The sequence below is a fragment of the Lithobates pipiens genome, unplaced genomic scaffold (genome assembly GCF_037356315.1).
Source record: "Lithobates pipiens isolate NorthernLeopardFrog02 unplaced genomic scaffold, aLitPip1_a1.2 Scaffold_23, whole genome shotgun sequence".
NCBI lineage: Eukaryota > Metazoa > Chordata > Amphibia > Anura > Ranidae > Lithobates > Lithobates pipiens.
Genome location: NW_027507785.1, coordinates 300,619,823 through 300,631,794, shown reverse-complemented (window position 1 = coordinate 300,631,794; position 11,972 = coordinate 300,619,823). Strand labels below are relative to the sequence as shown.

Sequence of the window (11,972 nt, the reverse complement as noted above, 5' to 3'; positions counted from 1 at the left end):
TATGGTTTCATTAGCCCTGAAAGGGGAAAATGTTGTGATCACACAGAAACCACATGTTGCACAGGAATTTTTTTTTTTTTTTTTTAAGTCGTTACTATTTATCAAGGGCAAATAAAGCTCCCCAAAAATTAAGACACATGTACAAATTTTAATGACGTACCTGAGGTGCAGGAGGGTGCTGTGGCATTGTCTGGGGACTTGTGGTCTGTGCGTAATATGCGGCCTGTTGTCTGTAGTATTCTGCCCAGGCAGCGCTGTAATCAGGCTGGCCAGCAGGTGGTGCTGCACCTGCAGCTGGAACCGTTTGGCCTAAAGTAGGAAATAAATGAATTGTTAAGACTGAGAAAAACCCATTAGTTACACAAACTCTCACCAAGAGCCCTTTCACACTGACAGCACGGTCGCTTTACCATAGTTTTAGAGCTTTTAACACCGTTAGTGGTTGAAATAAAGGATTAAAAGCGCTTGCAAAGCACCGCTTCTCACAGATTTAAATAGGCAGGGGCTCTTTTGGAGCAGTCCTAAAGTGCCCCAAAGATGCTGCTTGCAGAACTTTAATGTCCTGCAAGCAGAGGGCTTTCACACTGGGACTGCAGATGTGGCATTTTTCAAGCACTTTACAGGCACCATTTTTAGTGCTAAAGTGTCTGAAAAACTCCTCCAGTAAGAAAGACCAGGCTCTAGCAGCACGCAACGTCAGCCAGACTAAGTGGGAAGGGCAGGTCGGACGACATTACACTCCAAGAGTCGGCCAGAGGAAGCTTTATATTCAGTCACAGAATACAAAGCTGCCTATATTCTGTTTTGCTCTGTTTGTGAGATGGGAAGCCTGCCTCACAGGCGGAACCCAGCACTGCGTACTGTATGTAGCTGATGTTACATACAGTGTTTAGGCTCACGCCAATATACGTTTGCAAAGTGGCACATTCCTGCAAAACGTATGGTAGCTTAAGAGTCGGAGACGCATGCCCCCTGCACTGCGGGGGACCCAAAGCGCATGGTCAGCAGGCACGATGGCCGATGGCCACCCACAATCATGGACGCAAGAGTCAGAACAGGAATGTGTGCGTGTAAACACACAAATCCCTGTTGTGTCAGGGGAGAGGAGACAGATTGTTTGCTCCTAGTAAGTAGGAACAGTGATACAAGTCTCCTCCTCCATCCAATCCCCTTTCACCCGCCCCCCTCCCCAGTAATACTCATGGAGGTAACAAATTTAACCCCCTAGTGTTAACCCCTTCCCTACCAGTGTTATTTACACAGTAATCAGTACATATTTATAGCAATGATCACTGTATAGAAGTCACTGGTGCCAAAAATGTCCAATCTGTTTGCCAGCACTTCCTGATGCAAATAGTTTGTTTGGACCAGCTTGGTTCAACAAAAAAGTGACAAACCATGCACATCAGCTTTAAAAAAAAAAAAAACGGAGGGTGTACCATCACTCCAACACTAAGATGCAGGTGTGAATGGAACAAAGGAAAACTGCATTGCTTTCACTTTGCTGAAATGTTTTATTTATTGTGTATGAGAAAGTACAACTTTAAATCAAAAATACATGGGAGGGGATAGTATCTGCAGGGAGTCATGGAAAATACCACCTCCTTATAAGGGCAACCAGAAATCAAGTTGATTTTAATGCAAAGCAAGCATTACTGACAAACACTGCAACATACAGCACTATGCATGAAGGCTCAGCTAAAATATCAAAAATCTGGAGAATAAATCCTGAATAAACTTGCCTTGCTTTTTGTAATATTCTTCCCATGCTTTGGAGTAGTCTTGAGGTGGGGCTTGCTGGCCTAAGAAAAGAAAGAAAGATTAATAAACAGGCTCACAAAAGTTCTGCTGTACAATATTTTGTGCGCTAGCAAGGCAATCTCTACAGTGATGCTAGATATGTGCAGTACTCGCAACTGGGTCAGGTAGCTGCAAAATATACAATGAGTGGGCCTGGGGCTATTTGCTAGGAATGGTATCAATCAGGCTTTGAACCAAGTAGCAAGTATAATTCTGCCATGGTCCGTTTTAAGCACCAGGCATGTGTTCTAGTTATTTCAGACCCAGATTTATGGCAGAACTGCACTGGACAAGGAAATCTGTCTTCACTGGCCACACAACCCAGCACTGGGATCTGGAGCCAGTGTTCTGCCGAGAAAGGACCACCCCCCCCCGGCAGATGACCACCCTGTACTGCGCAGGCTCATCGCTTGCAGTACAAACCACAATGGAGCCGCCGAAAATAGCAGAAGCTGACCTGCGAGTCACCTGTACACGGCGCTCACTTCGCTTGTCACGCGTCGCTCGGCATACATTTAATCTATGTCCACTTAGATGGTGGGGCTTGAAGCTGGACTCAGAGCAGAACGTAGTATTAAGGCGCCGTGTAGCGCGGACGACCAGCTGTTAATTTTCTGAGACTTTTGGCGGCTCTGTAGTCATTTGTATTGTGCAAGAGCTGCGCAGTATGGGGGGGTCCTTATCTGCCAGGGGACCTTTTTCATAAGGACATCGGTCCACAGAGTGTACAGATGCTTCCCAGCATAATTTTATTTAAAAAAAAAAAAAAAAAAAAAAAAAAAAAGAGGCAGCATATGAAGGCCTCTGTGCTCAGCCTCTGACGCAGTTATCTATACTGAAGACACAGGCTTGATCAATCTCCTTGTATGTAGACATTTAAAGTATTATAATCAAAACAGATTTGCATGAAAAAAATGTTTATTTTTTATAAAACAGGCCAGCACAGCTATAGATATGATTGGTTACTGAGAGTTCTAAAGTTGTCCAGTACAGAGTTTTTCCAAGACATATTTAATACGGCAGTAAGCCCTTTATGTCAAGTCAGGTCTTATGACAAAAAACAAAAAAACACAACCAGTTATGGTTTCATTTTTTTTTTTTTCCTTTTACAAGGCTAAAATGGGAAATCATTTTTGTTGCTTTGCAACCACACTATCGATACCATTGGTGCCTTTACAGCGCGGCTGAGGTTAGTTGTTTCAATAGAAGTAAATGGGGGCAGTTGCAAAGAGTCAAGGTCTGCCAAACTCTGCAAGCAGCGTTATTTTTGACTCGCAGCAACACTGGCTGCGGTGTGAACACCTCCATTGTAACAATTCTGTGTGGTATTGATAGGCTTTTGGGAAGTGTTAAAATCGCAACCCAACCACCTTTGTCCGACACAGCCCTTAAAGTTTTACTAAACCCACAACAGTAAAATCAGTCTGTATATACAGTAAAGCACGTTTGTTATAATCACTGTGAAACCTAAGGGGTTAATCCTCTGCATTGTGTAAAAAGGCTGTTTGATCCTGATCCTGTCTATCTCCTTTCATGGACAGAAATATAACCCGATATTTACAGTCTATGGAGTCAGGCTGCACATGCTCAATTTGTTGTGTATTGCTAGAGAGCTTATTTTCTTCTTGGGAGCGTACATGTGATCAGCAAAGGCCAAATTAGCACTGTTCAGACAGAGCATCAGGGGTCCTGAAGCAATCTTGGGAGAAGTGAATACTCCTCATACAAGCTTTCAGCACACACTTATACAAAAGATTGCTCTGCTATATACAGCTGATGAAAAAAAGGTATCAGTTTATATTTACTATAACTATTGCATTTCCATGTTCTGTGCGAGACCAGGTATAGTAAATGCAGGTTCTGGGTTTAGTAACACCTTAAAGAATTACATTTTACAACCATATTAGTTAACTACACACAATAAAAAAAAGCACCAATATATAGATGTCACATACCCATTTTTTTGTAATACTCTTCCCATGCTTTTGTGTAATCCACTTGGCCACCTTGAGGGACAGCTTGAGGGGCTTCCACTTGACAAAAAAAGGAGAGAAAAATAATAAGTGAGAACTTCAGCATTGCTAAATACACACAGGAAAAGAAAGTTACATAAAAAAGGAAGACACATATCCGCTACAGGACACTCACACATGTGCATGCAAAGCATGTAAGGTGCGCAAACAAAATTAACATGCCACCTAAAAAAGGCAATCCTCATAATGCCTTAACCAAAATAATGTCTAATGGTAACATTTTCAAAGCTGCAACATCCACACCACACAACAAGTTTGGTGGATGTAGAATTCCAGCACTGTTGCCCACATTGCATCCAGTTGCTCTCCGCCACAGAATGGATTTCCTTTTAAGTATTATAACTGAGATGCTACCTTGTCCATTAGTTTGGGTTGGAGCTGGTCCAGCAGATGGAGCTGCAGGTGGCTGAGGTGCTTGCTGCTGGTAATAGTGAGCATAATAAGCTGCCCATGCTGCAGAATTGGGGTCTGTTCCTGCTTTACCTAAGAAATTAAACATCACACTCTTATAGTGTATTGTATGTAAACAAACCTGAATAAATTTACCACCTATATCCCAAACCCATCCACCCCACCACATAAATTTAAAGTAGTTATCTCTATATATTTAAAATACTTATTAATTCTCCCATGGGACCAAGTATCTGGAACTCCTGGTCCCGTTCTGATTCGTGCTGCCGTTCACGAGCTGGTAAGGTCAACAGTAGCACCATTCACAACAAAAAACGGTGGGGCTGTGTTATCCATTTGCAGATGCACTGAGGCTCTGTTCACACCAGTGCACTGTGCGAGATTGCATGTGATTAGCACTGCAATGTAAATCACATGCAATGTCTGTGCGATGTGAATTCAGTCATACAGAATGTATGGCTGAATTCGCATGGTATTCAGACCAATCGGGCAGGACCCTTTTTTGATCCACACCAGAATCAGATCTCATGGGTGTTCACACCCACATGATCCGATTCATGTCCGAACTGTCAGTCCGCACTGTGATATGAAAACCGATCTGGGGGTGTCATTAACGTTCTATTGACACTCCCAGCGGTTCGCATAAGGTGGTGTGAACTGCCTTGCCAGTCAGGTGCAATGCAGGAACCCGCTTTGGAGTGTTCCTGCATCAGACCTATGAGAGCCGAGCCTGAATGTCAACTCTCAGTGGTTAGATCGAGTACAGTCTAGCCCAGTGATGGCGAACCTTGGCACCCCAGATGTTTTGGAACTACATTTCCCATGATGCTCCAATACACTGCAGAGTGCTAGAGCATCATGGGAAATGTAGTTCCAAAACATCTGGGGTGCCAAGGTTCGCCATCACTGGTCTAGCCAGAGACGACTGAACTTTTACTATCTGAGTGAACAGTCAGCACTGGCAAAGCTCAGCGACTGATCCGCCAGCTACTAGTCAACATTCACTACACTAGCAGAAAGATCACAGCCCCACCACTGCAGACTATTCATCCACAACAGTAAAAGGTCAGTCAGCACTGGTAAAATCATGGGGGCTATCAAGGAGCCAGGAATGCAAGCTGCAAGAACCAAGGGAGGTGCCATCTGGTGGCGAGCTATGCAGGTTTATGGAGTAGATGATGTTCTGCTGCAGGGACTGGAGGACCTGCTAATTTCCCTGCATTTTACTATTGTGAGCTTGGGGAATGTCTAATAGCAGCCACTATTTGAACTCTTGTTGTCAAGTCACACACCACGACAGTGCTGCCTGAACATTTAAACTATTTTAACATGAGGTCTGCACTCACAATAGTAAAGGATCAGCCAATGCTGACAGGGCTGGCTAGCAAGAGGAAAACCAGGGCAGTGTGGGCAAAGCAAGAACCAGAGAAGAAGGGGTGGGCTTTAGTTCCACTCATTCCCTCATAGGAACACCAATAAATTAGGCTTCAGCCTGGGGTGGTGCTACAAAAAAAAAAAAAAAAAAAAAAAAAAAAAAAAAAAAAACTCTGGCGGATTTAACTCAAAACCACAGCACAGATCAGAACGTGACCAAGCGCTATGAGCACTTGGTCCCCTGGAGGATTTAACAGGCATTATTAAGCTGTGGTGATACTTGAACACTCAAGATTTTCCTGTTTGGATTAAAATATATACACCAGAAAAGGATAGAGACTGTTGTAACCTACCCAAAATGTAACTTACATTGAGCTTACCGATAACCACTAACCTTTGTGGCTGCGTTTTCCCCCATATTGCAGGAAACTGGTGTACAGAAAATACCATGGAAACATTTCCTTTGCATGCCCCATTACCACTTATCTATGCTTGCCCAGGGCCTTTGTGTAAAATGATTTTCCCATAGCTTGCACTGAATTTAGGATCTGTTAGGCTGAAATGTCATGCCCATTAAATGTACAGCACAGAGAAGCATGTTCAATGACTGCAGTGAAAATCCAAATGAAGCATTATGATCACTGCTGCAATCAACTAAAATCGTCATGAGCATTCCGCTACTCAATGAAGCACATGCACGGATTTTTTTTTATCCTATAAAACTAGACAAAATGTAAAATGTAGGACTCCTTAGAATATAAATGTAAAACCATAAACCCAAATTTTGTGTAAAAATGATACCCATATCAAATGAACACATTACAAAATCAAGGTAAAAAAAATAAAATAAAATGCAAACACAGACAAGACAACTTACTTGGGTCTGGCTGAGCTGGCTGCTGCCAATGTGGGTATGTGTTGCCCCAGCCCTGAGGGGCGTATTGTGCGGGGGGACCACTTTAAAAAAAAAAAAGATAATGAAAAGCCTTGGTAAATACACCCGATCATAAATACAGACAACCTAGCAATTCATACAAAAGGGTACTGTTACTTACTGTTGTTGTGGACCTGGAGGCCCTGGGTTATATTGTGGAGGGTTGTATGGTCCCATTGGAGCACCGGGGCCTTGGGGTCCAGGAGGTCCATGAGGGCCAGGCACACCTCCAGGAGGTCCGTGGGGAACTGGAGGCCCTAAAGGATTAACTGGGCCCTGACAAAAGAAGATATTAAAATTAAGAAAATATTCAGCCTTGACTGGGTTGAAAAATCCTCAAAGTTTTATCATACATAAACAGTTATATGCCATTTAAAATGTTAGAACAGTCAACAGCAGTTTAAACAGCTGACCTTATTTGTGTTTAGTATTGTGTGTTTAGTATTCTATTTGCGGTGTTTTTTTGTTTTGATTTTAAAGGGGTACATCATTTAGACAGCCGCATGATCAGGCTTGGAATGTTTGCTGTACTAGCAGATTTAGATACACTAGCAAATTGAAGTCAAACTCAAGCAAATACTTAGTGATTGTAAGGCCTCTTTCACACTGATGTCCCGTTCAGGCCCGCCTGTCAGTTTTTCAGGCGGACCTGAACGGGTGCTCCATAGAGGTCTATGGAGCGTCGGATGTCAGCGGTGACATGTCCGCTGACATCCGACCCGCTCCGATCCGAAAAAGTGTAACGGAGGAAAAAGCTATTTTTCCATCCGTCTGCGGATCGGATCGGATGACGACGGGCACTGCGGTCCGTCGTCATCCGATCTCCCATAGGGGAGAGCGGCGCTGTGACAGGTCCGTCCCTGCGCAGTGTGCAGAGACGGAGCTGTCATCTCCCTGCTCAGCGGGGATCGGCGGAGTGATCCCCGCTGAGCAAACGGATATCCACGGGGCGGATCAGAACTGATCCGCCCCGTGTGAAAGGACCCTAAAGGTTTTTTTTTTTTTTTTTAACTCGTTATACCTGCTCTGTGTAAGGGTTTTGCACAGAGCAGCCCCAAGATTCCTTTTCTGAGGTCCACCCTCAGCTCCTGCCCCCCCCCCTCTTCGAGTGCCCCTGCGAAGAGCCGCTTTTCATGGGGTCACTAGTGCGGGCGTGCTACCGAGTCCCACTGCTGCGTCCATTGACACAGACAGCATGACTCAGCCACCCCCCCCAGCTCCTGTGTCACTGGGTTTGATTGACAGAAGCAGGAGTCAATGGCTTCTGCAGCTATAAGCCTATCCAATGAGACCCGACACAGCGGCTGGAGCTGTTGGGCTCGTCCTTGACGCTGGAACAATCAGGATCTGGTGGGGGGGGGGGGGGGGGGGGGATGCTGCAGTACAGAAGGTTTTTCACCTTAATGCATAGAATGCTTTAAGGTGAAAAACAGACTTTAAAACTTTAATAAAAGCAGTTACAGCACACAGCTTTTTTTCCTTTTGGGATAAAAAGTCTTACATTAATAAAATCTGACTATTGTGAGCAACTGTCAGTGGTAAATTTTCTCGTCCCTGTTATATCTGTAAGAGAACTTGCTCTTTCTAAAAACAGACTTACTGGCCAAAGTAAAATAGAAGAAAGCAAGCCCAAGAAAATAGGGGGAAAAAAATAAAAATAATCTAGTCATCACATCTAATCATTGGTAAGCAATACGTATGTTTTTGGGCTTAAAGGAAAAATAAATGCCCATTTTTTTGCAGGTAAAAAATAAAAACGTGCATTTACTATTTTGCATAGCACCAGCGATCATCAGATCACAGGGGTCATGCAGTACCCCTACAGACTGTCGGAGTGAGCTGGCTGCCCCGTACATCGTTCTGCCAAGCAGGTTCACACCGACAGGAAGACTCATACTACCACAGCGCCATGGTAGTTCATAGAAAACAACAGGCCGACAACTGCAAAGGATTTTGTTACTTGTTCATTCATACACAGTTCTGTGAATAAATGATGCGGCCTTGTGGGCAGAGCCCCAGCACGGCTTTCAAAAAGCGGGGGGAATTGTCAGAGGGCAGCGGCGAGCGGCTGAAAGTGGGAACATCTTAAGAATGGGTGGCACATGTAGCATGCTCCCAAAAGGTAAACTTATCCTTTAATACTGCTCGAATCTTTTCTCCTTTACGATGTATGCTGCACACCATAAAAAGTACAACAATCTAAAACAAGGGGCGGATCTCACTACCTGCTGCTTTTCACCAGCAAATTAGGCCATCCGCAACAATGCAGCCATTCTGAGCATTATACATACCCCTATTTTTTCTTCAATTAGTTGCCTTGCATAGTCTATCTGTTGTGGAGAGCCACGGACAGTAAACAACTTCATGTTTGGATCGGAATTTGGTGGAGGGTTTCTCTGAAGCTCTATTTTGGCTCCCGACTGTTGACTTATGTTCTTGATAGTTTCACCGCCTGAGGAATGCAGATCAAAGACAATAAAAATGCAACTGGACTTTAAAGAGCCATTAAATTACATTTACAGACATCTCATTAAAGGCTAGAACTGACAAATACTACAAGAACTTCTGAAATACACTTTAGCTGCAATTACTAAACAGTATTCTAAAAACAGCTGTCAGCCAGCTAGCTCTACGTTACAGTCATTATCAATCCCGCCTAGCAGCACTGGGGTCATTGGTTTGAATCTCAACCACAGCACTACCTATCTGGAGTTTGCATGTTCTTCTTGTGCCTGCATTGGTTTCCTTCCACACACCAAAAATATCCTGGGAGGTGAATTAGCTCTGTCTAAATTGGCCCCGATATGTGTATGTATGAATGTAAGTTAGGGACCTTAGCAATTGTAAGCTTGAGGGCAGGGAGTAATGTGAATGAACAATATATATGTAAAGCTGTGTAAAATTGACAGCGCTATACAACCGTAATAAGCAATCAATACCTTTTCCAATGATGAGCCCAGTTTTTACTGTGGGAACCGCAAAGTTAAATTCCTGCAGACCACCTGGAGGGCCCATATTCCAGTTTCCTTGTCCTCTACCCCTTCCTCTGCCACCTGGACCAGGACCACCATTATTTCCGGCCTACATGTAGTAAAAAGAAACATCAAAAGAAAGTTATATGAAAGCAGTGTGAAAAAGCATAACAATATAAAAAAATGTAACAGTTAAAGTGGTTGTAAACCCTTACAAACCACTTTGACCTACAGGTAAGCCTAAAGTAAGGCTTATCTGTAGGTCCAAGAAATATCTCCTAAACCTATACCGTTTAGGATATTTACCAAAAGACCGGCACCATCTACAGCACATGCGCAGACGCACTGAGCAGGCCGCAGATCACTGCGATATGCCGCTCGTGTTGGTTCCCGTGCGCATGCGGGAGTGACGTCATCGCTGCTCCTGCGAATCACAGCGCTGGAGCAGAGACCCAGAAGTCACTCCGGGATCCATGGCAGCGGCGAAGATGAAGACGGAGGACCGCGTCGGGGGCTTCGTTCTCAGGTAAGTTATTCATAATGAGCTAGTATGCTATGCATACTAGCTCATTATGCCTTTGCCTTGCAGGTTGCTTTTTTTTTTTTAATAGCCTTTACTTCCTCTTTAAAGCAGAGTTCCACCCTATTTTTAATATACCATCCCCGGAGTTGCTGATCAGACATTTTTTTTACCTTTTTCTTCAAAGCATTATCTTTACCGTTAACATCTTGATTGTACCTTGCCGTGGCAAGGCAAGTAATATCCTGTCACCAACCCCAGAAGTCAATGGGCATTCTGCACTTTTAGCTTTGTTCACACTGCGCAGGATCGAGAGGCACAGGCTTGCTAGCCAGCTGCACTGTATCCCAGTATCCAAGCGGGCTTCAGATACCCACACTCAGAATGGCAGCTTACTGTATCCAGAGGGTAAAGTAAAAATGTCTCAAGTTTTATGTAAGAAGTTTCCCCCGAACCATGGAGAAAAAAAAACCCCACTTGTACCGTAACTATACTGAACTTTAAAAAGTTTAGGACTTGCTAAACAATCCTACCATAATGCAAAGTATGCCAACATGCTGTCACACAAAGACTGCACATAACTAAGTGAAGTCTGTGAAACAAAGAAAGCTTCCTTAAAGAGGCTTAGTACACTAAAAAGGTGAGGGCCTAAGCAGTAAGAAAAAAAAAAAAAAAAAAAAAGATTGCTCCTTAAATACAATTATATTATGCCAGGGCTCGACAAACCCCGGGCGCCAGGTCGCATTTGCGACTAGAATTAGCGACCTGGTGCATCTTCATGCGACACCATCCCCCACCCCCCCCCTCCGGTGCACGATCGTGTTGGGCCACGCAGGTAATTGAGGCCGCGGCTTTTCTGCCTTCTGCAGACCTATGGTTCCTTCTTGAATATGGCGCCATCTTGTGGTGGTCGTTGGTATGACAAGACAACCACCTATGCTAATTGAGCTTCCCCTGCCTGTTTTCCTTCCCATCTCCTTCCATTTACTTAGAACCCCTAAACATATTTTTTTATTCTAACACCCTAGAGAATAAAATGGTAGTCGTTGCAATACTTTCTGGTACACCGTATTTGCACAGCGGACATACAAGCGCACTTTTTTGGGGAAAAAAAAATAAAACAGTAAAGTTAGTCCCAATTTTTTTTTAATGTTGTGAAAGATAATGTTACGCCGAGTAAATTGATACCCAACATGTCACGCTGCAAAATTGCACCCGCTTGTGGAATGGCAACAAATTTTTACCTTTAAAAATCTCCATAGGCGTTTCAAAACATGCAACCGGTAGAATTTTTTTTAGTGATGGGGCACATTTAAAATGATTCTTATTTTTTTTACTTTAATTTTTTTTATTTTTTCACTTTTAAAAAAAAATTGTGTCACTTTTATTCCTATTACAAGGAATGAAAAAATACCTTGTAATAGAAAAAAGCATGACAGGTCCTCTTAAATATGAGATCCGGGGTCAAAAAGACCTCAGATCTCATAGTTAAACTAAAATGCATTAAATAAAAAAGAATTGTCATATGAAAAGAATAAAAGTAAAATGTCCCTTTTTAAGAGCTATGGAGACGGGTGGGGGGGCCATCTTCCCCTCACTGGTCTCCATGTCAGGCCAGGGACACGTCTGGATCGCCTCCACCGTTACCGACGGCCACGGTAAGCGGTGAAGGGCACCGGAGCGGGGGGGGATGGGGCGGGTTTGTTGGTCGTAAAAAACAAAAACACACCTGGCTCCTATTTTTTTAGCTGGCTCCTAGATTCCAAGCAAATTTGTCAAGCCCTGTATTATGCACACAACCTCCTGTAGTTCCTACCCTCACATTTGAGAAATTCTAGAACAAAGTCTGTTAAAAAGGTTCACCAGTTTAGAAAATGCACCCCGAATACTGCTTATCCAATGAAGTTGTAAAGGTTCGCTTTTTTCCT

General features: G+C 43.5%; 1 protein-coding gene across 6 annotated transcripts in view; it reads right to left on the bottom strand.

Moving 5' to 3' along the window:
* Nucleotides 1–11,972, bottom strand: part of FUBP1 (far upstream element binding protein 1) — a 114,576-nt gene that overhangs the window by 90,771 nt on the left and 11,833 nt on the right. For 5 of the 6 annotated variants that reach the window (XM_077450417.1, XM_077450416.1, XM_077450415.1 and 2 more), the window contains 8 exons: nucleotides 9,492–9,633; nucleotides 8,844–9,004; nucleotides 6,674–6,828; nucleotides 6,496–6,575; nucleotides 4,188–4,316; nucleotides 3,756–3,833; nucleotides 1,743–1,802; nucleotides 161–309 (listed from right to left, as the gene is read on the bottom strand). In XM_077450417.1, the coding sequence (XP_077306543.1) occupies nucleotides 161–309; nucleotides 1,743–1,802; nucleotides 3,756–3,833; nucleotides 4,188–4,316; nucleotides 6,496–6,575; nucleotides 6,674–6,828; nucleotides 8,844–9,004; nucleotides 9,492–9,633 (954 nt within the window). The remainder of the gene's footprint in view (nucleotides 1–160; nucleotides 310–1,742; nucleotides 1,803–3,755; nucleotides 3,834–4,187; nucleotides 4,317–6,495; nucleotides 6,576–6,673; nucleotides 6,829–8,843; nucleotides 9,005–9,491; nucleotides 9,634–11,972) is intronic. The other variant, XM_077450418.1, reaches the window with a different exon arrangement.